Genomic DNA, 24,540 nt, shown 5'->3' on the forward strand with positions numbered 1-24,540 from the left:
TGTAGAAAGCTATTTAGCAGCCACAACAATCCGCAAAATTGCTCAAGACTATTATATTATACGAGTACAATTTTGCATTCTAAAAATATTATATGTGTTTAACAGATTTTTTACAAATTAGAATTGAAAGAATTTTGCAAAAAAGTTTTAGGTTGGTTCAAAATCTAATATTTAGAAACGAAATCTACTAATTTTTTAAGATACCAGTTTACCATACATTAAAATCTTTTCTTTTTGCCATGATGAAAAAAAAAAAAGATTTTTTTTTAATGGTAAACTAATAAATAGAAAGCAAATTAACTTTGCGAAATTAAATACTTCTAATGTAAATAAAACTTGACTGAATATAAAGTTTGTTGCAACAATAAATAAAGATTAATAGTAAACTTAGAATGTAAAATAACTAAAATTAAACTTACGAAAAAGATAAATTGCATGAATGTAATAAAGTGCAGAATTTGTAAAAAAAAAAAATATGAAAAAAAATCTACAAAAATTAATTCTGGACTAAAATTTCAGAAAGTTTGGGGATGTGAGAATTTGTGTAAGTGTTTTTGAAAAGATTTTTTAATCTCAAAATTTTTATTTGCCATCTTATTTATAAATATCTTTCATCAATTCTCTTCTGATATTTGTCGACCTGATAATAACTCAACAAAGTAACTGTTTCCGCCAAGCATAAACCAAAACTATTTTTTTAGCTACGTTTTTCATTCTGCAGAAATTGTTTTACCATCAAGTCGACTTCAGTTTCATGTCGAATTACAACACTATCAAAGTCGATTCAAATCTTTCTTGTTGTCAAGTTTATATAGACAAACGTTTGTCTTGCCAACTCTTTCCGTCGAATCTTTTTCTTGATCTCGACAAACATTCAATCGAATCTCCTCCTCGATTTCGACAAACATCACTAATCTAAAATTTACTCATCGATTGCTAATATTTTTATCGAATAACAATATATATACGAAAAATCAATCACAAAATTATATATATTGTTTTACACATTTTTAATGTGTATTTTATAAAAATATTTTATTATATAAAACTCTTTTAGATTTATGGTGTGTAAAAGTTAAATTATGAGAAAAGCTAAAAATTTATTGTTTTTTGTTAGTATTTTGGTCACCAATCTAACTATTTTAGTTTAGCAATCTAACAATATATTTTTAGTTTATACTTTTAATATTATTAACTAACTGTTGACAAAAAATAATAAATTCTACTAACTCTCTAACATTTCTTTTTAACCATATTCCAAATTTAATTTATTTCAGTATTTAAATTGGATTTCAGCATCCTTTGAAATTCCGTGGATGCCCTTGGAAGCGCTAAATCAACTCAACCAAAGCATCGAGCCAAAAGCAGGATGGTATTTTTCTAATCATTAAGATTGTTTGTAGATTGGATCAAATATAATCAAAATTATAATCTGATCCACACTAAATTTATCGAATTGGATCAAATTCAATATCCGCATTTTTATATTTGTATCCAATCTAATTCATATTTGCAAAATAAAAATATATTAAAAAAATATTTTTATAAAAGGAGCCAATAAAACATATTTTTCATTCTAATAATTTTTTTCATTTGTTTAAATATATTTTTTATATAATATTAAAAATCAACCTATTTTAAATATTAAAAAAATAATATAACATATACATAATAGTTATTAATTGAAATAGAATATAGATACAATATATATTATTTATTATTTAGTGAGAATCCACAAATATGTGGATAGAATCATATCCAATGTAATTATTTTGCAGATTATATTATATCAACAAATTATAAATCAAATACCGATAAAAAATAATAAAAATTTTTAATAATTACAATTTATTTAAATTATTTAACGACTCTTAATTATTAATTTTACGTGTTGAGTTGGCTGAGTTTTCAGTTTTCACACTAAAAAATAGTAACAAAGTAACGAACCAAACCAAACAAAAAATGTCTTGAACCTTGAAGTTTCGTGAATAATTTCAAAAAACCACGGACCTTCAAAATCAAAGCACGCTAATTTCTATTTCTATTTATTATTCCTCTATTGCTCTTCTATTCTTCACAAATTCTTTTCATTATTCTCACTCTTCTTTGTTCTGATAAGTTTGATTAATTAAGTTCTATAAAAAAAAAGAGATAAAGAAGATGATGCATATGACATTGTATTGGGGCAAGAAGGTAACACTTCTCTTCGATTCATGGAAGACCGAGTCATGGCTGAGTTACTCAATGAGTCTACTCGCTTGCCTTGTGGTGGCTGCACTCTACCAGTATCTCGAGAATCGAAGGATTCGCCTGAGACTCGCCGGCGAGAGGAGGCTGCCACCTGTGGCGGCGGCTATTCAGACACCACTTATGGGGTGGAAGATTTCAAGGGATAAGGCGAAGTTGGGTGGGAAGTTGATTGGATCGGTTCTTTTTGGTGTGAATTCTGGGATCGGGTACTTATTAATGCTTGCTATTATGTCCTTCAATGGTGGGGTTTTTGTGGCCATTGTTTTGGGGCTCTCAATTGGGTACTTGTTATTTAGGAGTGAGGTTTTTGAAGATGATGTTGGTGGTGTTGGTGATAGGACTTGTGCTTGTGCTTAATTTAATATAATATAGTCAAACTTATCAATTATCAACTTCTTATAGAGATAAGCATGCGAGTTTCCAATTTTTTTTTATTCATTGAGTTTAATCAATCACTGTGATTTGTGAGATAAGATACTTTTCTTTTCCTTTTTTGTATTTTTTGTTGTGCTGATGTTGAGTTGATAAATAAACTGTATTGTTTGCGATCATGGAGAAGTGCTAATAAGAGTAGCCACTTTTAAGATTCTGAATTATGTGTTTGGGATCATGGAGAAGTGCTAATAAGAGTAGCAACATTTTAGATTCTGAATTGTGTTTGTTTAGGGTCTAATTGCTTTTGTTGTTTTGGATTTTTGGTTGGACCATATATTGAGGCATTGAGCAGAGGAACATTGCTTATGTGTTGTAATTCTTTAGATGTTTTACCAAGGGCAAGATAATTGTTGATGTGAAACTAATGCACATGCATCTCGATAGCAGTGGATATTGCAGTCAAAATATGATTTGGACAATTGTATAAAAAAATTTACACTGATTATAGTAAAATAAAACGTTTTTTTAAACCCTCCCTTTGGTTGTGGGTTAATCTAGTTTTTAACTTTTAAAGATCCACCTCCATCTCTTTTTTTGGATCATGAGTTCATGACCCCTCTATGTCTTCATCGTCGGGAAGAGGTATTTATTCTGTTGAGCAGGTACAAACTTAATGGCCCTACTTAGTATAAATTACAGTAGGAATAAGGAAGATCAAAGGGGTAACACAACAATATAGACGCGGATTTCACTCTGAAAAGTACTTTTCTATACATCCAACATATTTGGAAGTAAAAAAAAAAAATGTCCAGCAATTTGTAAACAATCTGAAGGTGCACCTTATCCTTGATAGCAACAACAAAAATTAGGCAATCACTATTTGCAGAAACCTGAGGAAATACAATGGCACAAACGGGAACAGTTAGCATCTAGGCTTGTTAAAGATGAATCACAGGGAGAAACATTGGGAGAAAAAAATGCACTTCCTGAACTTCAAGTGAGGGTGTTTCGTTTGAGGATAACAGCTTCAAAACCCAGATTCCACATGAACTCCCTCTGATTTCTTTAAGAGGGATCCTCGTCGTTGGTACAAAATTCATAATGTGAATGTGAACTACATGATTCACATAACTAAAGAAGCATCCGAACAAATAGTCTGGAATCAATGACATCAAAAGATCCTCTGTTGTCTATGGAAAACGGCATCTCGCAAGAATGAAAGAGAGTCAAAACATGGCATGGAGGACGAAAAGCATCCACATTCATTATCGCTGACCATCAGTACTTAACAATACTAGTTCACTTTCTTGCGTTAAGGCCTTGTACTTGAAATTGATAGGGAGCCATCTCTTAAGACCCTCAGGCCAATACCTGGCAGAAAAACATAAAAACAATATCAATGTTTAAAATTATAAAAGGAAGTAAACCTTGCCCAGCTGGGTTGATTACATAGATCATATTTGAATTTAAACCTTTGACATCTGTTTCTTTTGACAGTTTAAATATTGGTTTTCTGTCTTCTGTCTCTTAACCATTAAAGAGCCCTTTATTTGATTTGCCCTCCTTATTAGGACTTCTATAAGCCTTTTCCAGAAATGCCCAAACCATTTAACACAAGATTCTACCATTTGTTTCACAAGATCCCAACTTTCTCTATAATGCATCTATTTGTGTTTTGTGATCCCATCTTTTCAAATGCGTATACTTGCCCAAAGTCACATCCTCACTGGAATACTAAACTTGATTTCTTTGTAGTTTATAACTGGCAAACATTAAGTCTTATACAAGCACTGGAAATCTTATGGATATATGGTCAAACATTCCTCAATTTTTGTCTTTAGGTAAGAATTTTTTATTGGTGACTACTGTTGGGTACAACTTTCTCCGTCAGTCCCCCGTGCTTTCACCCTATCATCTTAGTCCTAGACATTCTAGCCTCGTTTTTCATCTTAGTCTCAAACCATAGTAAAATATAGCTTAAGTAGGAAGCTGCATGAAACATCTCATAATATCCTGGTTGTATCTTATAGATAATCTTACGAGTACTTTTCATAATTGTTTATATTCTGTAATTTATTTTCGTATTTAATTAGGATTAGTAGTCAATTATTTATATGATTATGGATTAGTAATTTGTCTTTAAATACATGACAACATATCACATCAATATCAGACAAATTAAAATTATTTTATAGATAAAACACACACGTTAGTACTATTGTCCCTATATTCTCTCCTTTTCCTTTCCCTGTCCAACACCCATAACATCATTATGGTTAAACCTAGCAGTAAAAAAAATGCACAAGTTAAAATTGACACCAAGTCAAGTGGAAAGGATATTACAGTTACAGTGGCCTTTAACGTCAATGAGACTAAGAAGAGATATCAAATAATTTTCCTGGAATCTCTCCTAGAATATAAAATAGGCACTTACTTGTCCACTCTTTCACAAATTGCTCGACGAACAGAAGAATTAAGGCCATATGCAATTGAATTAAAGAGGCCCTGCAATAAAGAGAGAAAAGTGAAAAAATTAGCTACATTCATCATAACTTTTCATGATGTTGCAGTTGATGGTACCACTTCTAATGATATCACTAAGGGATGGCAACAAATTAAGAGGAAAAGCATATAATATTGCAGCAAACTGGAAAGTGATTAAATGTGATATCATTACCATGTGATGCACTTGTGTAAATTATAAATAAAAACTATTTTAGACTATCACTGGAGTTCACAACATTAATTAACAAAAAGTTACCAAAAAAAAAAAAAGAATCATTGACCAATATCAAACTACTGGAAAACCTTGACCAACATTTAAATCAATGTTTTCAATTATCATAGTAATCAGGTAACCAGTACCTCTTATAAGGCCAGTAAAGTCAGAAGCGCACACTTGTTAATGTATGCAAGGTAGTTGGAAGCACATCCTTGAATGGATTTTATATTTTTTCACTTTAAATATTTCCTCAATTTTGAATAAGTTGTACTCAGATGTATTGGGTTATGAATTGAATAAAGCATTTGATCTGTTATTGACAAGAATGAAGGGAACACAAAATATGCCCGATTGTTTGAAAAGTAAAAATGCCCAGAAATGGGTGCTAGAAAATGGATGGAACAGACAAATTATAATAACAAGGCCTTTTTCCTACTAAATGGCACTATTCTGTTTGAACGATAAATGTGTTAAGTTTTGATATAAGTTATAAAGCATACAGTAAATTGAAAATCTGAAACTATGGTTACTGGTTGATACCATAAGAGAAGCCATTCCGACATCTAGAAATGAGAGCCAGAAGATCTTATGGTTGGGTTCAAAGAAATCATGAATACGGTTAATGGTTCCAAAAGCCCATGATCCTATTAGAATCAGTGGATAGTATCCCCAGCGATTTAGAGCCTGTAACATAAAATAGAAAATACTTCAGGTATTTTTCAATAAGAATGTAGATTCAAAAAATAACAACAGTTTCATCTTAAGCGATTAGTTTAGGCATAAATACAAATCTAGTCATCATGAAATCCCAGCCAACAATATATATATATAAGTGGTGAAGCTTGTGGAAGTCTAAGCACATTATAAAGACAGCGCAAAGTTTAATTCAGATTAATGAAAAAGGAAATGCATAATCATGAAAAGCTTTTCCATGAAAATTTCCTACATTAGCAGAAAAAAAGCTACCCTAGATTCCTAGAGTGATTTAATCATCCACGGAACAGAAAACAGAAAAAGACTCAAGATACAATACAACAACAATAACCAAGCCTTTTCCCACTAAGCATATATGCAAGATACTTTATGGATCAAACAATACCTTTGCATCATATCATAAACCGAGTCCTATAAACAAGCCATTAAATAATGATTTCCTCCATGGTCTACCTCTAATGCTTGCCAATTGCAGTACAAAGATTATTTTATGTTTGAAAGGGATCTTTGTTGTAGCTCTTTGTTATTTTTTATTTTTTTGGGTTCCATTCTCTGAGTATGGATATTTGTTTTCAATGTTGGAATAACAAACATACCCTCATGTTATCCCGTGCATCTGATGCATAAGGTTGGCCTGACATACCAACTGCCATCTGTAAAATTTGCCAAGAAACATTAAATAGTCTCAAAAACTTGCTATACAAGTTGTTTCTTCTTTGTTTGACAAAATCAGCAAAATTAGATACATACACGGGTTGCATTGTTCAGCATGCGTATAACTTGGAAGTATGTGAACCCATTATATAGTATAGCAGCCCAGATAAATGAGCTCTCACCTCTCAGCAATGAAGATGCAATAGGATAGTTGAAATCAAGAACAAATTTTGAAGTCTAACGCTCCAACTATTGGTAGATAATGACGCCATACATCTGCATGATATTGCTCAATAAAGTAATCTTAGAAGTAATATGATTAGAAAGTCACAGAAGACAAATATTATTGCAAATAGTCCATTTTTCAAACAACAATATATAAAGCTGATACATTATAGATGCATACCCCAGACATACAAGTGAAATAGTCATCAAAGAATATTCAGCTATCTAAGAATTCCCGGTCATGCTATTCTGACGAGCACCTTATTCTTTTTGCCAGCAGATAAAAGGAGAACTTTCCCATCCACTATATCTGCTTCCTCGATCCTCTTATTTTCACTATTCACTCTGTTATTGTTCAAGTAAAGACCCCCTTGCTTCAACAAGCGGCGCGCGGCAGATTTGCTCTCAAACAAACCAGAAGAGACCGAAAGATCTACCAATGACAAGTTCAAAACACTGTCATAAGCCAAAGAACAAGATGGTACACCCTCAGCTATTCCCTCGATAGTTTTCCAGTCCAACTTTGTCTCAGATCCCGGCCGCAATGCTTCTGTAGCCTTAAGTGCCTCAGTCAAACCCTCCTCTCCGTGAACAAACCTTGTAACTTCCTCAGCAAGTCTGCGCTGAGCAGTATTAGGCACATAATCCAGTTTCTTCATCTCCCCTTCCAATGCAACTATCTCCTCAATATCCAAAAACGTGAGAATCTTCAAAAACCTAATAACATCTGCATCTGGAACCGTGAAAAAATACTGATAAAACTTGTAAGGTGACAACATCGCAGGTGAAAGCCAAATCGCGCCATCTTCCGATTTTCCAAACTTAGTACCATCACTCTTCAACAAAAGAGGGAATGTAAGTCCATAAGCGCCCTCGACCTGCAAGATCTTCCGAATCAACTCAGTCCCAGCAGTTATATTCCCCCACTGATCACTCCCCCCAATCTGAACATTCACACCCTCATTCTGAAACAAGTACAAGAAATCATATCCCTGCAACAACTGGTAGGTGAGTTCAGTATAACTCATTCCTTGTTCAGATTCCAATCTCTTCCTAACACTCTCCTTAGCTATCATAGACCCAACCCTAGCATACTTACCAACATTCTTCAAAAATTCTAACAAACTAAACTCTTTCCACCAGTCATAGTTATTCAAAATCACAACCTTAGAACCTTCCAAGTTCGAATTCAGAGAGCGACCTAGAATTTGTTTGATAGTTTGGGATATACCTGCCGTGTTCCTCTCTAGTGTGGCAACGTCGAGCTCCGGCCGCTCCAGTGACTTGCCGGAGGGGTCGCCAATGCGGGCGGTGGCGCCGCCGATGAGGGCAAGGGGTTGGTGGCCGCAGCGGTGGAACCAGGAGAGGACGATGATTCCGAGGAGGTTGCCGAGGTGGAGGCTCTCTGCAGTGGGGTCGAAGCCGCAGTAGACCTTCAAAGGCGGGCAATTAGCGGCCCCGGAGAAAGATGGCGGCGATGGTGCTGCGGAGGATCTCAGGGCGGAGTCATTGGTGGTGGAGTCGAGGAGGCCGCGCTCTTCGAGGACTTCGATGACGTTGCGGCGAAGCAGAGTTTGAGGTTGGTGTTGGAGAGTGCATTTGGTTCTGGTGAAATGGAGAGTGAGGGAAGAAGAAGAAGAAGAAGAAGAAGAAGAAGAAGAAGAAGAAGAAGAGGGTTTGAAAGGGAAAAGGGAGAGTTTGGTGGTTGAGCGAGATAAGAAAAGGATAGTTCTTGTCGAAGCATAGATGTAAGCCATTGCTGCTTCTCTCTGCCAGAGTTTGCTTCCTCTATCTCTATCTTCCTTCCATTTTTATAAACAATATTAATATTAATGGGATAATTCACATAATTGCACTTTCCACCTCTAAATTGTATATTACTAGTGCATCGACAACGCACATGGCACAAAAATAATGAAAAAACGTTTATGTTAATTAAAACTGAAAGGCATAGTATTCAATTAACTTAAATAATGAAAAATTATTAACTAATACATATAAATATATATAATATATAATAATTAATTTTTATAATAATAGATAGACTATTAAAAATTAAAAAATACTAAGATCTTATGTTCTCTTTAAACATATCTTATATTATTCTGAGTCAATTTGTTCTTATTTTAAACTCCAAGCATTTAGTTTCAAAATTTGTATAACCTGAATTTCATTATTAAATACAAAAAGAATAAATTTTATAGGGATATAAATTATCCTTTTTTTTTTTTAACAATGAAATGATCAATCTGTAATGAATTATAATGTACAGATTTAAGTTTACAGATATTTCCATAACATAACTCTTCTTTCAACACATGTAGTATTTTATCTTTATATTGGGGAAGCAATTTGGCCAGCTGTGGTGATCTAGAAAGTTAATGGCTTTGCGAGTTACATGACTTTCTTTAATTCATTTGTAAACTAATATTCGATGAAAATTTTTTGGAAATTAGCAACTTTTAGTAATTTTGGTCATTATTTAGTCAGTATAAATATTAAATTATTTTAACAAATAAATTTTATTAATTTATATATACAAATTCTAAAAAATATAGGTACAAACTGTATTGATTTATATGTATAAAATTTTAGTAAATATAAATACAAATTATATGTTTTTGTGTGTAAAACGTCTATAAATATAGATATAAATTATTGTTAACAAAAAATAATAATATTTGTTAATGACTATGTAACATTGCTCATATTCTAATTCAACTTACCATTTCTCTATTCATAATTTTGAATTCCTTTTAATTACTTACAAATTTATTTATTCATATATTTATAATATGTCATATATATATATATATAATATGCTTAAAATTGTTAATAATAATAATATTTTATTTATTCAATTATGAAATATATTTAAAAATTGGCATTATGTTTTCAACTATTTACATATTTACTTAACTATTTTTCCTATTAATATGTTAAATACTTCTAAATTTTAATAGTATCTAATTTAAATACTTGATACATGTATTAAAATGACTAAAAAATATGAACAAAAAAAAATTATAAGAGTCTAATTATGCAATATTTATATATAAATGGTCCTTCGGTCTGATGGTAGTGAAATTGCCCTGATTTTTTTTAAATTTGTAATTAAGTGAAATAATTACATGAGTGAAAAAATTTGGAATAAAAAATTAGAGAGTTATGTATTTGTAATATAAGGAAGATCAAAGGGGTAACAACAATATAGACGTGGATTTCACTCTGAAAAGTACTTTTCTATACATCCAACATATTTGGAAGTAAAAAAAATGTCCAGCAATTTGTAAACAATCTGAAGGTGCACCTTATCCTTGATAGCAACAACAAAAATTAGGCAATCACTATTTGCAGAAACCTGAGGAAATACAATGGCACAAACGGGAACAGTTAGCATCTAGGCTTGTTAAAGATGAATCACAGGGAGAAACATTGGGAGAAAAAAATGCACTTCCTGAACTTCAAGTGAGGGTGTTTCGTTTGAGGATAACAGCTTCAAAACCCAGATTCCACATGAACTCCCTCTGATTTCTTTAAGAGGGATCCTCGTTGTTGGTACAAATTTCATAATGTCAATGTGAACTACATGATTCACATAACTAAAGAAGCATCCGAACAAATAGTCTGGAATCAATGACGTCAAAAGATCCTCTGTTGTCTATGGAAAACGGCATCTCGCTAGAATGAAAAAGAGTCAAAACATGGTATGGAGGACGAAAAGCATCCACATTCATTATCGCTGACCATCAGTACTTAACAATACTAGTTCACTTTCTTGCGTTAAGGCCTTGTACTTGAAATTGATAGGGAGCCATCTCTTAAGACCCTCAGGCCAATACCTGGCAGAAAAACATAAAAACAATATCAATGTTTAAAATTATAAAAGGAAGTAAACCTTGCCCAGCTGGGTTGATTACATAGATCATATTTGAATTTAAACCTTTGACATCTGTTTCTTTTGACAGTTTAAATATTGGTTTTCTGTCTTCTGTCTCTTAACCATTAAAGAGCCCTTCATTTGATTTGCCCTCCTTATTAGGACTTCTATAAGCCTTTTCCAGAAATGCCCAAATCATTTAACACAAGATTCTACCATTTGTTTCACAAGATCCCAACTTTCTCTATAATGCATCTATTTGTGTTTTGTGATCCCATCTTTTCAAATGCGTATACTTGCCCAAAGTCACATCCTCACTGGAATACTAAACTTGATTTCTTTGTAGTTTATTACTGGCAAACATTAAGTCTTATACAAGCACTGGAAATCTTATGGATATATGGTCAAACATTCCTCAATTTGTCTTTAGGTAAGAATTTTTTATTGGTGACTACTGTTGGGTACAACTTTCTCCGTCAGTCCCCCGTGCTTTCACCCTATCATCTTAGTCCTAGAAATTCTAGCCTCGTTTTTCATCTTAGTCTCAAACCATAGTAAAATATAGCTTAAGCAGGAAGCTGCATGAAACATCTCATAATATCCTGGTTGTATCTTAGATAATCTTACGAGTACTTTTCATAATTGTTTATATTCTGTAATTTATTTTCTTATTTAATTAGGATTAGTAGTCAATTATTTATATGATTATGGCTTAGTAATTTGTCTTTAAATACATGACAACATATCACATCAATATCAGACAAATTAAATTATTTTATGGATAAAACACACACGTTAGTACTATTGTCCCTATATTCTCTCCTTTTCCTTTCCCTGTCCAACACCCATAACATCATTATGGTTAAACCTAGCAGTAAAAAAAATGCACAAGTTAAAATTGACACCAAGTCAAGTGGAAAGGATATTACAGTTACAGTGGCCTTTAACGTCAATGGGACTAAGAAGAGATATCAAATAATTTTCCTGGAATCTCTCCTAGAATATAAAATAGGCACTTACTTGTCCACTCTTTCACAAATTGCTCGACGAACAGAAGAATTAAGGCCATATGCAATTGAATTAAAGAGGCCCTGCAATAAAGAGAGAAAAGTGAAAAAATTAGCTACATATCATCATAACTTTTCATGATGTTACAGTTGATGGTACCACTTCTAATGATATCACTAAGGGATGGCAACAAATTAAGAGGAAAAGCATATAATATTGCAGCAAAATGGAAAGTGATTAAATGTCATATCATTACCATGTGATGCACTTGTGTAAATTATAAATAAAAACTATTTTAGACTATCACTGGAGTTCACAACATTGATTAACAGTACAGTCATCCTAAAATTGGGGTGGAGCTGATCGTGGAAAAATAATTCTTAAAGTGCCAAACTAAATTGTGACATTGGCATCATCTACTTTTGTATAAGTTACCAAAAAAAAGAATCATTGACCAATATCAAACTACTGGAAAACCTTGACCAACATTTAAATCAATGTTTTCAATTATCATAGTAATCAGGTAACCAGTACCTCTTATAAGGCCAGTAAAGTCAGAAGTGCACACTTGTTAATGTATGCAAGGTAGTTGGAAGCACATCCTTGAATGGATTTTATATTTTTTCACTTTAAATATTTCCTCAATTTTGAATAAGTTGTACTCAGATGTATTGGGTTATGAATTGCATAAAGCATTTGATCTGTTATTGACAAGAATGAAGGGAACACAAAATATGCCCGATTGTTTGAAAAGTAAAAATGCCCAGAAATGGGTGCTAGAAAATGGATGGAACAGACAAAAATATAATAACAAGGCCTTTTTCCTACTAAATGGCACTTTTCTGTTTGAACGATAACTGTGCTAAGTTTCGATATAAGTTATAAAGCATACAGTAAATTGAAAATCTGAAACTATGGTTACTGGTTGATACCATAAGAGAAGCCATTCCGACATCTAGAAATGAGAGCCAGAAGATCTTATGGTTGGGTTCAAAGAAATCATGAATACGGTTAATGGTTCCAAAAGCCCATGATCCTATTAGAATCAGTGGATAGTATCCCCAGCGATTTAGAGCCTGTAACATAAAATAGAAAATACTTCAAGTATTTTTCAATAAGAATGTAGATTCAAAAAATAACAACAGTTTCATCTTAAGCAATTAGTTTAGGCATAAATACAAATCTAGTCATGAAATCCCAGCCAACAAATATATATATATATATATATATATATATATATATATATATATATATATAAGTGGTGAAGCTTGTGGAAGTCTAAGCACATTATAAAGACAGCGCAAAGTTTAAATAAGGAAATGCATAATCATGAAAAGCTTTTCCATGAAAATTTCCTACATTAGCAGAAAAAAAGCTACCCTAGATTCCTAAAGTGATTTAATCATCCATGGAACAGAAAACAGAACAAGACTCAAGATACAATACAACAACAATAACCAAGCCTTTTCCCACTAAGCACATATTGCTACATACTTTATGGATCAAACAATACCTTTGCATCATATCATAAACCGCGTCCTATAAACAAGCCATTAAATAATGATTTCCTCCATGGTCTACCTCTAATACTTGCCAATTGCAATACAAAGATTATTTTATGTTTGAAAGGGATCTTTGTTGTAGCTCTTTTTTTTTTTTTTTTTTTTTGGGTTCCATTCTCTTAGTATGGATATTTGTTTTCAATGTTGGAATAACAAACATACCCTCATGTTATCCCGTGCATCTGATGCATAAGGTTGGCCTGACATACCAACTGCCATCTGTAAAATTTGCCAAGAAACAACAAATAGTCTCAAAAACTTGCTATACAAGTTGTTTCTTCTTTGTTTGACAAAATCAGCAAAATTAGATACATACACGGGTTGCATTGTTCAGCATGCGTATAACTTGGAAGTATGTGAACCCATTATATAGTATAGCACCCCAGAGTGGCATGTAAAATGTTAACAAATGAATTGCCTGCATAGTAAAGAGGAACTTCTTTTTAGAGGCCTGGGAAAGGATGGAAATTAGTAAACTATTCTGTCAAAAGGGTAGAAATGCATCATGGCTTAAATTAAATTTAGATTTTCTTATATCTGCATTATATGTGTCTCTTTTCAGTGAATCAAAAACCCATTTTATATAAAAGAAAGAAATGAAAAGAAAATATTACACAATTTCTTAGGGGTTACACAAAATGCAATACTCAATTGTGCTACAACTACTTGCCTTCCCTGCAAGTCCTGATTGAGTCCAACACCATGCAGAAAGATGTCTATGATCATTACCAAATGAACGTATAACTGTCATAGCCAGGGAAGTACCTACCAATAGCGAAAAAGATATATGAGCTCTCACCTCTCAGCAATGAAGATGCAATAGGATAGTTGAAATCAAGAACAAATTTTGAAGTCTAACGCTCCAACTATTGGTAGATAATGAAGCCATACATCAGCGTGATATTGCTCAATAAAGTAATCTTAGAAGTAATATGATTAGAAAGTCACAGAAGACAAATATTATTGCAAATAGTCCATTTTTCAAACAACAATATATAAAGCTGATACATTATAGATGCATACCCCAGACATACAAGTGAAACATTGCCTCAAACTCTTCAACATCTGTTTTGTGCTTAACAACAGTTCGATGCAGGGTAAAAGCAATTGTTGTGGTCCATAGGAAAGATGCCACACAAAAGAAATGTGTGCTATAGCCCTGAGCAGAGCAAAAGAAACCTTTTGATGGATCCCTGTTAAGGAAGAAGACATCTATCAATCATATGACGAACAATATCAATGACACAAACATCTGAAGAACTGTGCTTGATCTAGCAGATATACCCTACTATGCTGAAGAAACTGCAAAGCATATCCTGCAATTGTTAAAAGAAATTAAGAAAATAAATATTCATAAAAGAGAACTATACTAAGAGATTGTATGTCTTGAAAAAAGAAACAAAGCAAACAAATACATAAACTGATCATTTACACATAGTACCTTATGATTAATAATTGCGAAATGTCAAACCACATTAGCAGCACAAAATACAAACTAAAGTTGCAACTTACACGGCTTTGAGAAACAACTCTAGAAAGAATACAAGAGTTAGTTGCCTGAATTAGTTTTCTAACTGCCAAACAGATTTCATCTACTAAAGGTAATACTACAATCAGGTAATACTACAAGAGTTAATTTAACAACACGTATATTGCATGAAGAAGCTTATTGTGACGATTAGCTCACTAAGCATAAATTATATTCTTAAACATATTAAAGATATTTAAGGCATTTTTTCTTGAACTATTCAGTTAGGGATCAAGCCATAACCAAAATAACTTTCTGTCACTGGAGCTAAGGTTCATGAGCATTATACTCCTAACCTATTCCAAATTCAGCAAAATTCCTTGAACCACCATAACAAACCGTTAAAGAACCCAAACAGTTCTACAGTCATTCGTTCCGAAATCAAATTGAGCAATCAGGTAAAAGAAGACAAATACGCAATCAGATTTAAATTGCTTTAAACAACAACTACAAAGTTTGAAATCAAGCGGAAACACAGCAGCCACACACGAATTCTACTTGAAAATCCAAAGCTCATTCAATCACGCCATCTTGTTTTTGGCGCTTAGAGTTAAACTATATAACTCAGGAATCTGACACAATGTTCAAGAATTCAAAATAAGATGTGTAGAGAGCAAGAACGTTCGGTGGAGAAACGCAGCGTTTTGGATCTAGAGAGAGAGAGAGAGAGTACGGAGAGGGCGAGGTAGAAGACGAGCTTGAAGGAGAACTTGCGGAGCTCCTTGAAGAGGAGATAGCAGAGAACGATGAAGCCTGAACCAACGAACGAGAGGCTCGAAGCGCCGGCGTTAACACCAGCTAGAATATTGCGCTGATGCGCCGTCATAGAGACGCCGGCGACTGCGGCGGAGGCCACCATTCTGATGAACCGGTCGGTGGCGTCGATCGCCGAATCGCCGGGTTGGCTCTGAGTTCTGACTCAACAGAGGTGAAACAGTTTTTCCGTTTTTTAAATAGTTGTTTAAAAATTAATTACTTTTATAATGTGACTATGTCTATGTGAGTATGTGACAATATAGTGAATATATAATTAATTGTGTACAATTCTTTTTATAAAATAATAATAATAATAATCTATGCTATACATAATGAAAATATTAGAAGAATTAGTATTTAATATTTTTTTAAGTTCAATAATAATCTGTACTATATATTTTTTTGGTGTCTTAATCTATTATATATATATATATATATATATATATATATATATATATATAGAACACTTGTTATCTCGTATAATTCAATTTTTTTATTATTATTACACATACTTTTATTATTTTTATCATTTACTCTTCCAATTGTTAGAGATAGGCTAATTACATATTTACATTTATAATTTTACATACTCTACGTAGCTAATCACATACCTTTTATTACTATCAATATCAATTAGTAATGATATTTCATGTTAAAAAAATGTTAATTAACTAATATTTTTCATTTATGTTGTTTTTGAGTTCACGCTAACTCATTTCTCGTTTTTTTTATTCTAAAAATATTAGTCTCAATATTTTTCTTAAGAAAAAATATTTTTAATTATTTGGTGAAAATAGCTCGATAAAACTAAGTCGTGTCTTGACTCTTGAGACAATTTTACTCGTAAAATCAAACACTTGAATCCTAGAAATTATACCTTGAAAAGTATACGATGATTTAATAAAATCTAACTTTAAAACATTGGTTTGAATCTTGAGTGAATTGCACAAATTCAAGGTTTTTAGGATGATAAGGCTTTTTCGTATTTTTAGTGTGTGTGACGTTCTATTTTATCTTGATGATATAATAAATATTAAATAAATACGTACAAAAAGTTATTTTCAATTGTTATGCAACCTTATATGATATGGGCTTGCTGCTTGCTTAGGACATAATGTTTATGTTGATCACTGCTCACAATAAGTTAGTTGATATCATTGCCCAAGTCTATACCTTCATTTACATTATATACCATTATGTTGCGTAACTTTTGAAATCTATGACTACCCTGCTTTCATTGCATCCTTCGATAAATTCAATGAATTTTAAAAGGAGAGTATTCAATATGCATGCACAAAATTGTTTGAGCCAGCTCATTTTAAAAGCAGCGGCAAGGAGCATTGCGTTTTTACGTTTTAACATGCAAGGACCCCGAATTCATGACAATCAGAGGCACCCCCAACTTTGAAACAAAAATTTAATTATATCATCAAAATTCGAAAACTAAATTCAGTCGTTGAATTATAAAAAAACACCAATATAACATAACTAGCATAACCTAGGATGAGAAACACTAAACACTGAACTTATCAAATCTGTAACACAAGCGCTCAAACTCAACTCAATAAAAACCGGATGCAACCTAATCAAACAAACTGAAGCCCATGTCATCATCAGATTCTTCAGCAGGCTCTTCCTTCTTTTCCTCTTCCTTGGCAGCAGCAGCTGGCGCACCACCGGCGGCAGCAGCAGGAGCAGCAACAGCAGCCACAGCAAATTTGCTTGGATCCTGCATTTAAACCAGTAAGTTGCAAACGAAAAGAATTAAGGAAGCAGTATTTTCAGTGTAAGATCATCCAAAGTTCAGAGACAATACCTTCAAATACTCCTTAACCTTGTCAGCCTCTGGGAAAGAGTAATCTGTCTCAACAGCAACAGCCAAAACATTCTTGTAGGCATTGATGAACATATGTGGGGCAGCAGCAAGTGTTGGGTATGAGATGGCCAATGAGAGTGCGGTCACCATCGAGACTCCAACGGCAAACTTCTCAACAAGGTCATCCTCAGTGAGGTCAAGAACCTCAGGGCTAAACACTGAACCGTTGTCATACACAGAAAGGACAACAAGACCATATGAGAAGGGCCTGATGCCAAGCTTGGAAAGCAATGCAGCTTCAGAAGAGCCAACCTTGTCACCCTTCTTAATAAGTTCTACAGGGGTGATAATTTCGACAGTACCCTTGTTAATCTTAGTTGGAATGTTCAGCACCTGAATTGGAAGACTGATATAAGCAACAAACCAACAATCAGAATAAATTATATAAACAAAAACAAAATTACATACCTGGAAGAAAGAGGTCTGTGAGGGGTCAAGCCCTGTGTTGCCCGGAGGAACAACAACATCAATCGGAGCAACCAAACCAACACGAGCCGGTGCTCCAACCTGTTGATATAACAAACATACAAGACTAAGTTCAACATGCAGTACAGAAAATTATAATAGATTCAAGGAAATTGGTTTCAAATATCATTAAAAGCATCAAATTCACTGGGTAAAAGTACACCACAACAAACAAAACATCCCACCAAGTGAAGTAGTATCATGAGTTGAGAAGTTTAAATTAACGAAGATCAAGACCTTCATTCCTATAAGACTACTACATAAAATCAACAAGCTTGAAGAAATGCAAGTGACATTACTAAACCTTTATGTACACGTCCAAACATCAAAACAAAGTTGAAACTTTTGACAGTTAATTCCAGGTAAAAGATAGCAATGAAAAATAAGAAACCATAAGAGACCTACTGAGTATCTTCTTCTATAAGCAACGCAGAACACATTCAAGACAAAACTAATGCTAGCAAGTCAACACCAAACAGAGCCTAACAATCATTAATTAAATGGTATTACTAATAACACAAATATAAGAACCAAAGAACAGTTAAATCACCTTGTACTTAGCAACCTCTTCGCTAACCTCCTTCAAGTCACCTTTAGTGAAGATCAATCCCACGTTTCCCTGGTTCAACAAACATAATATTAGAAATAATTTCGCAACATTTATCTCAAAAGTGTAAAACCCTAAACCAAATGAAAGTTTACAATCTTCTCAAAAATAGAAAACAGAAATGAAAGAGTACTAATTTCGGGTTCCACTTACAACAAGAAGGGGGATAAGGCTGAGATACACATTGTTTCCAGTACTCTCAGCGTGCATCCTAACAGAACGCTTCATCATGGTGTTCTTGCCCATAAGAACAATGGAATCACCACGAAGACCCCTGCGAATGTTCTGGAGCTGGTTAGATCCAACGTTATCGGCATTGACAACAAGGATCTGAGTGTATTCCTCGAGAAGCTTGCAGAGCTTAGCATCGTAAGCGATCTTCTTCTCAGCCTTGGTAGGTTTTGGTGCCATTTTTGATGGTGATGAAGATTGCGAGTTTCGAAGACAAAGAAAAAGAGGTGCAAAATCGAGGGCCAAGACGAAGCGGTGGTGCTATGTCAAGGCGGACAGCGAAACGGCGCCGTCTCTTTAACCTCCTCTCTTTGTAAAGGAAATGCTAGGGTTTTGAGGGTGCTACTCAGACTGAAGAGGGAGTCACGTGAGAAATGGAAACGCTTTGTCTTGTGTTTATATACACATCTCTAAGGAGTTTTTTTTATAGGCCCAATGGGCTTATTCACAATACCCTTAACGGATAATGGGCTTAAGACCAAAATAAAAAACAAAATAGATTAATCTAGTGGTTATCCATTAGTTTACTTAAATAAGTAACGGAAGTTCGAATTTTTCACATTGTACATGCAGCAACTCATTAGTTAGTGACAAATGTTTAAATGGAGCTCCTGATGCATGACAGAGTTAGTCTTTAACCTGTCGAATTGGGAGATACCGTGAAAAACACAAAAATACACAAACAAGCAATGATGTTTCCTTTTTTTAGTGGTATTGTTCGATTCAATATATCAAAGACTAATCCATTGCGGATTTGAATTCTATTTTATGGAAGCTATTAAGTGATTTATTTTGCTAAGTTTGGTGTAATTTTTAACTAGTTTTATGTGAATACAATTAAACAATTTTAATCATAAAATACAAACACCTTTTTTGTAAACTATTTCAAGTATTAATTTAATACAATTTTTCAGCTTTTTTAATAAAACCATCAAAAAGCCTAAAACATCTTGGTATCATATAAATTTTAATCCCAAGGCACATAACCTTATCTAATGAGATGGGCTTGCTTGGATGCTTTACTAAACACTAAGGCTAGTAGTATCTATGAATGAAAATTGAAAATAGAGATGTAATTAAAATATGGAAGTAAATATGATGATGACTGCTACTAATATGTAGGAAATTATTGGAAGTTTGGCAATTATAATTAGTATTAGGAATTTAGGATTTAGTTAATTACTATTTCTCCACTTTATATTATAGATGAGATGATGATGAATTTGTGCTTGTCCACTGCCATTGTTTTGTAACTATGAACAAACATGACAATAGATTCCCAAATTAAACGGGTACAAGAAATCAGCCATAAAGGACGAAGGTAAAGCACAAGCCACTTCACGTCTTCACCCCATGCTTCAAAACCTTGTCATGTATGTATTCATTGATTTCATTCCATGGCACAAAAATGGGTATGCCGGGCCCCATCTTATTCATATATTTTCCTTTTTTTTTTTTAAATGTTTGATTTATAAATATATATCCTTTAATAGTATTTTACCTCTCTAAACTCTAATACTAAAAAAAAAAAAAAAACTAACCTCTTTGACTCTTTCTAAGTGTATTACTCCGTAACGAGTGTTTTCATTTATAAAGTGACTTTACTAAACCATAGAAATGAAAAAGAAACTGAGCTGTGGGGTTTAAAATAGATTACCACATACTTTGCTTACATTCCTTGCCATACGAAATGTGATAATAAGGCACTTGTCTTTTTTATTGTGCCTAGTTGGAACTGAGTCAAGCTAATTCATGAGCTAGTTTGAGTTCAACTTGTTAATAGTTTAATAAGTTAAGCTCCTGAGCTGGTGGGACGAATTTGAGTTTGAAATTGAGTTCATATATTAGATTAACCGAACTTAAACTTGCATAAGTTCAGTTTATTAACTCATGAGTTGTCTCGATTATATATATATATATATATATATATAGATACATTTTTTATTTTGTTATATTTAAGTTATAATATTTTTGTTTATTTTATTATTAGTTAAATGGATGATGAAATCGAACGTGACAAATCTAGTCAAATTGTTCAGGATAAAAGAAAACAAGAGAGATGTATTTATATATTAATATTCTTAATTATTTAAAATTTTATAGTCATTTTTTATATATAATTTTGTTGTAGGACATAAATAAGAAAATTTATAATTGATAGATAGATAGTATATAAAATTTATCCTTTTTAATATTTTTTAATATATATAAGTTATAATATATTGGTATAGAATTATAGATTATATTCCTGTTATTTAAGCTAACTCGTGAGCTTTCTGTCATGGCCCAAAACGAGCCATGACCGGCGCTCAGAAAAATAATTCCTAGCAAGCCTAACTGACTCAACGAATAAATTGAATAAAAAAATAACAAATATTTGAAATAGAAAATTACAGTTTCTAAAATGAATAATTACATATTTTTAATAAAAGATAAAATAAATAAATATGGAGGGATCCTGCCTGTGACATATGGAGCATATACATCTAGGAACTCGACAAAAATAGATACTCATTGCAGATCGTGACTCTTGCTTAGAAAATCTCACATAGTCAAGTATTTGTTCCTGAAAAATATTTTTAGAAAAAAGGGGTGAGTTTTGCAACCCAGTGACTAGACAATACATCTATAATCCACATGAGACCATATAAACATTATTATCAAAGTAATTTAAATTAGAAAATAGCAGTTGATAATAATAAGTGAATCAATAAGGGAGTTCTCATACAGAGATCAAATCAAAAGTCCACACATGGGCGGCTCCACCTCTATGGGTAGCCCTTTCCTCTTGTGTGTCCTAACAGAATAACAGATCTAACGTGTGGCCTACACGTTAGGCTAGCAACACCCCTGCTAGCTGGAGTCTGAGTCAGATGCATCTAAGTTAACGTCATAACCGCCGTTAACTACGGTTTTCTAATACGAGCCTCCCAAACCAATTCAAAACATATAGTTTCAAATACAATGAATCTTCAATCTCTCAAATATATAAGGTATCGAATCAAATCAATCAGATAATATTTTTTTATCAGAAATCTTTTCAAATCATACTTTCTCAATCATAAAAACATATTTCATAATTTTAAAGTGAGTACCAACAAATACTTTAATGTTTCAAAAGTATATATTCGAATAAAATCAATATTTTAAAATAATATAAGGCTTTACCAAACATATATATATATATATAGTCTCATGTAAATCTCTAAAGTATGAATTTCATAAAAATAATTATTCAACTATAATAAATCAATTATTCTAATCAAATCAAAGTTCTTCAATAACAGTTTTATAAATATAATTAAAAACTCATAATAGCATAAACCAAAAGCTTAACGATCATAAATGTAAAGCCTACTCACAGCATGGTCCTAACGGACCGAAGAGACCAAACCCAGAGTGTCGAATTCAAGATAAGGATGATTGAAGTGGAATAAAACGAATGAGCACAGAATTTGGACCGGAGTAGCGACAAAATAGAGCTGGCGATAGTCTCGGAAATCTAAAACAGGCAAAACTAAAATCGAATTAAAACAAGGACAAGACAGATTAAATGGTGGCATAATAGGACATGAAAGCTAGAGCAGAATCAAGGAAAAAGGCTGGACCAGGATAATGGTTCAGCTCCGGTGGCAACGACGACTTGGTTCAGGTACATCCAAACGACGACAGGAACAACGCAGCAGCAGACGTCCCTCCTTGGCGTTTCTTGGCGGCAGAAGCGCGGCGGCCATAGCAGCAGCAGCAGCGGAGTTCCAACGGCGGCAGAACCTCCCTGCGACCACTTCCCTCTCCACGCGCGTTCTGTTTCTCTCCCGGCGACAGATCTGGCGGCGCGAAACGGAGGCACGAACGGCCGCGATGGTGGCTGGGCTTGACGGCGACGACCCTTCCCGTGGCGGCTCTGGGTAGAATGGCGCGTCTTCCCTCTGTTTGCAAACCTCCATGGACGGCAACGATGAAGACCTCAACGGTGACGACGGCGACACGAGACGGTGACGCCTCCTTCTCCTTGCGCGGCTCTCTCTCTCCCTCGATTCTGGCCTTCCTCGCGATGACACCACGGCGGCGACGGTGGCAGTGACGCCCACCGGCGCCACCTCCCTTCCTTCCTCTTCTCTTCCCTCTCCGGTTCTCCCCCTCTTCTCTTTTCCCTTTCTGTTCTTTTGTTCTGCTGTTGGAAGGGGTAAGGGTGGCTAGGGTTTTGGTGAGTGTGTGAGGGAGTGTGCTATGTCAAAGTTAGGGTTAGAATTTGGTTTGGAAAAAAAAAAGAGAAGGGTAATATAGGGATTTTACATTCTACCCTCCTTAAAAATATTTTCGCCCTCGAAAATTGATATAATCTGCAAGACTTTATTTGGTTTTAGCACTTTACCAAACATGAGAAAGAAGTATAAAGAGATGCAAAAGTTACAAGATAGGTTTTTGTTAAAAAAAATGCGGTTGACATTCACCGACTCACATTTCCTTGACAGCTCAGATGTACATAGCACTCTTCACTTCGTTCGTCAATCTCCTCAAAATACCTTCTTACTTCATACTCTCCTTGGTTCTGTAGTATATATATACGGAAGCACCCGGTCTTACATCATGTCTTAGAATTACAAGTTTTCGAACTTCAGCATCCATAAGCTATGTCCTAATGAATTAACGTATCGTTTGCTATCTGGGAATCGCACGTGACACTGAAACAAGCACGGGTTTACTCAAAAGGATTCGAAACCTAGAAAGAGAAGAGCAAACATCACAGATGGTGTTCGCACGAACGTGGAAGGATATTTAAGATTGCAATTAAATAATGATGTACAGAAACAATGAAGTGTCCCAGAAAGAGAGTCAATTGAATCTTAACGAGAAAATCTGAATCAAAAAATTTTTGATAGAAACAATAAAAGAAAAGATAGTGTATTAGGTCAAAACAAGTTTAAGTTGGATCAAAGAAGTACAAAGTTCACTAAAAGAAGATAACCAAAGTCAATGGCAGTGTTTTTTTTTTTTTTTCAAAAAGATTTAAGTGGATGATTAGGGACGCGATAAGGCAAGAAAAGAATCAAATCAATAACTTTTTCAAAGAAGATCTGGAACAAGAATTCGAGGAGAATATTAGAAGATATGATGTATCATAGTAAAGCAAGTTCAGATTACATCAAGGAGTTACATAGTTCACGTAAAGGAATGCAACGTCAACACCTATGTTGTCGAGAATCTATGGGATAGCCAAAAGCACGACGATAAGACCGAGATATGCATAAGATGTAGGACGTGAAACAAAATAATCAAATTTCCAATTTCAACAAGGATTAAAACAAGGAACTCTTGATATGAAATATAGCGGAGTGAACGATAAATAAAATCACGCGGCACGATTTTAGCGCATACTTCAACACAAACCATCCCAAGAAGAACACCTAACGTTCCCAAACTTAACGATTACCATTACTTAAATAAAAGAAACGAAGAGTTTAGAAGAACTATTTCTCGCAAGTTATCATTTCTAGCTCTCCGTATGCACTATGCTAAACAATCATACCACAAGATGTGACGACGCTAGATAGAATATAGATTTTTTTTTCTTTCAACAAAACTAGAAAGCGAACAAAACAAAACAAAGTCCAGCAGAACAATATCATCATAGCATAAGAGGCTTTAGGGCATAAGTAATTGTTGAAATCACCGAAAAAGCTTCA

General features: G+C 33.7%; 5 protein-coding genes across 7 annotated transcripts; 1 reads left to right on the forward strand and 4 right to left on the reverse strand.

Moving 5' to 3' along the window:
• Window positions 1–1,871: 1,871 nt before the first annotated feature.
• Window positions 1,872–2,839, forward strand: LOC112755865 (copper transporter 5). Its single transcript, XM_025804174.3, has one exon. It carries the CDS (start codon window positions 2,161–2,163, stop codon window positions 2,605–2,607), a length of 447 nt encoding a protein of 148 aa, XP_025659959.1. The 5' UTR covers window positions 1,872–2,160; the 3' UTR covers window positions 2,608–2,839.
• A 509-nt stretch (window positions 2,840–3,348) lies between these two features.
• On the reverse strand, window positions 3,349–7,044 carry LOC112755863 (G-protein coupled receptor 1). 2 transcript variants are annotated; one of them, XM_029294060.2, is made up of 5 exons: window positions 6,898–7,044; window positions 6,658–6,714; window positions 5,888–6,031; window positions 5,060–5,130; window positions 3,349–3,996 (listed from the first exon to the last, which is right to left on the reverse strand). In XM_029294060.2, exons 2-5 carry the CDS (start codon window positions 6,712–6,714, stop codon window positions 3,891–3,893), a joined length of 378 nt encoding a protein of 125 aa, XP_029149893.1. In that variant the 5' UTR covers window positions 6,898–7,044; the 3' UTR covers window positions 3,349–3,890. The 2 variants fall into 2 exon arrangements, with proteins under 2 accessions (XP_029149893.1, XP_029149892.1); XM_029294059.2 differs by having other exon boundaries at window positions 6,812–6,945.
• On the reverse strand, window positions 6,868–8,697 carry LOC114923990 (tyrosine--tRNA ligase, chloroplastic/mitochondrial). 2 transcript variants are annotated; one of them, XR_011862693.1, is made up of 2 exons: window positions 7,122–8,697; window positions 6,868–6,991 (listed from the first exon to the last, which is right to left on the reverse strand). XR_011862693.1 is itself a non-coding variant. In XM_072197724.1 (2 exons), the coding sequence occupies exon 1, from the start codon at window positions 8,695–8,697 to the stop codon at window positions 7,180–7,182; it is 1,518 nt and encodes a 505-aa protein (XP_072053825.1). In that variant the 3' UTR covers window positions 6,868–6,991; window positions 7,133–7,179. The 2 variants fall into 2 exon arrangements, 1 of the variants encoding a protein (XP_072053825.1); XM_072197724.1 differs by having other exon boundaries at window positions 7,133–8,697.
• A 1,443-nt stretch (window positions 8,698–10,140) lies between these two features.
• On the reverse strand, window positions 10,141–15,910 carry LOC112755864 (G-protein coupled receptor 1). Its single transcript, XM_025804173.3, has 9 exons — window positions 15,592–15,910; window positions 14,675–14,706; window positions 14,414–14,583; window positions 14,061–14,155; window positions 13,707–13,808; window positions 13,553–13,609; window positions 12,761–12,904; window positions 11,841–11,911; window positions 10,141–10,782 (listed from the first exon to the last, which is right to left on the reverse strand). Exons 1-9 carry the CDS (start codon window positions 15,775–15,777, stop codon window positions 10,677–10,679), a joined length of 963 nt encoding a protein of 320 aa, XP_025659958.1. The 5' UTR covers window positions 15,778–15,910; the 3' UTR covers window positions 10,141–10,676.
• A 1,167-nt stretch (window positions 15,911–17,077) lies between these two features.
• Window positions 17,078–19,232, reverse strand: LOC112755866 (large ribosomal subunit protein uL10). The gene is made up of 5 exons (XM_025804175.2): window positions 18,776–19,232; window positions 18,566–18,634; window positions 17,959–18,057; window positions 17,491–17,883; window positions 17,078–17,403 (listed from the first exon to the last, which is right to left on the reverse strand). The coding sequence occupies exons 1-5, from the start codon at window positions 19,031–19,033 to the stop codon at window positions 17,257–17,259; spliced, it is 966 nt and encodes a 321-aa protein (XP_025659960.1). The 5' UTR covers window positions 19,034–19,232; the 3' UTR covers window positions 17,078–17,256.
• Window positions 19,233–24,540: the final 5,308 nt, after the last annotated feature.

The sequence above is a fragment of the Arachis hypogaea genome, chromosome 6 (genome assembly GCF_003086295.3).
Source record: "Arachis hypogaea cultivar Tifrunner chromosome 6, arahy.Tifrunner.gnm2.J5K5, whole genome shotgun sequence".
In the NCBI taxonomy this organism is placed as follows: Eukaryota; Viridiplantae; Streptophyta; class Magnoliopsida; order Fabales; family Fabaceae; genus Arachis; species Arachis hypogaea.

Coding starts and splice junctions, on each gene's coding strand:
- LOC112755865 (XM_025804174.3), top strand. CDS start 2,161: ATGATGCATATGACATTGTATTGGGGCAAGAAGGTAACACTTCTCTTC.
- LOC112755863 (XM_029294059.2), bottom strand. CDS start 6,832: ATGCTGAACAATGCAACCCGT. Junction 5,131..5,887: donor TCGGAATGGCTTCTCTTATG/GTATCAACCAGT, acceptor TCTTTATTGCAG/GGCCTCTTTAATTCAATTGC. Junction 3,997..5,059: donor ATTTGTGAAAGAGTGGACAA/GTAAGTGCCTAT, acceptor TTTTTCTGCCAG/GTATTGGCCTGAGGGTCTTA.
- LOC114923990 (XM_072197724.1), bottom strand. CDS start 8,697: ATGGCTTACATCTATGCTTCGACAAGAACTATCCTTTTCTTATCTCGC.
- LOC112755864 (XM_025804173.3), bottom strand. CDS start 15,777: ATGGTGGCCTCCGCCGCAGTCGCCGGCGTCTCTATGACGGCGCATCAG. Junction 14,156..14,413: donor GTTTCACTTGTATGTCTGGG/GTATGCATCTAT, acceptor CGCTATTGGTAG/GTACTTCCCTGGCTATGACA. Junction 11,912..12,760: donor TCGGAATGGCTTCTCTTATG/GTATCAACCAGT, acceptor TCTTTATTGCAG/GGCCTCTTTAATTCAATTGC.
- LOC112755866 (XM_025804175.2), bottom strand. CDS start 19,033: ATGGCACCAAAACCTACCAAGGCTGAGAAGAAGATCGCTTACGATGCT. Junction 17,884..17,958: donor CACAGACCTCTTTCTTCCAG/GTATGTAATTTT, acceptor CTTCCAATTCAG/GTGCTGAACATTCCAACTAA. Junction 17,404..17,490: donor AGGTTAAGGAGTATTTGAAG/GTATTGTCTCTG, acceptor GTTTAAATGCAG/GATCCAAGCAAATTTGCTGT.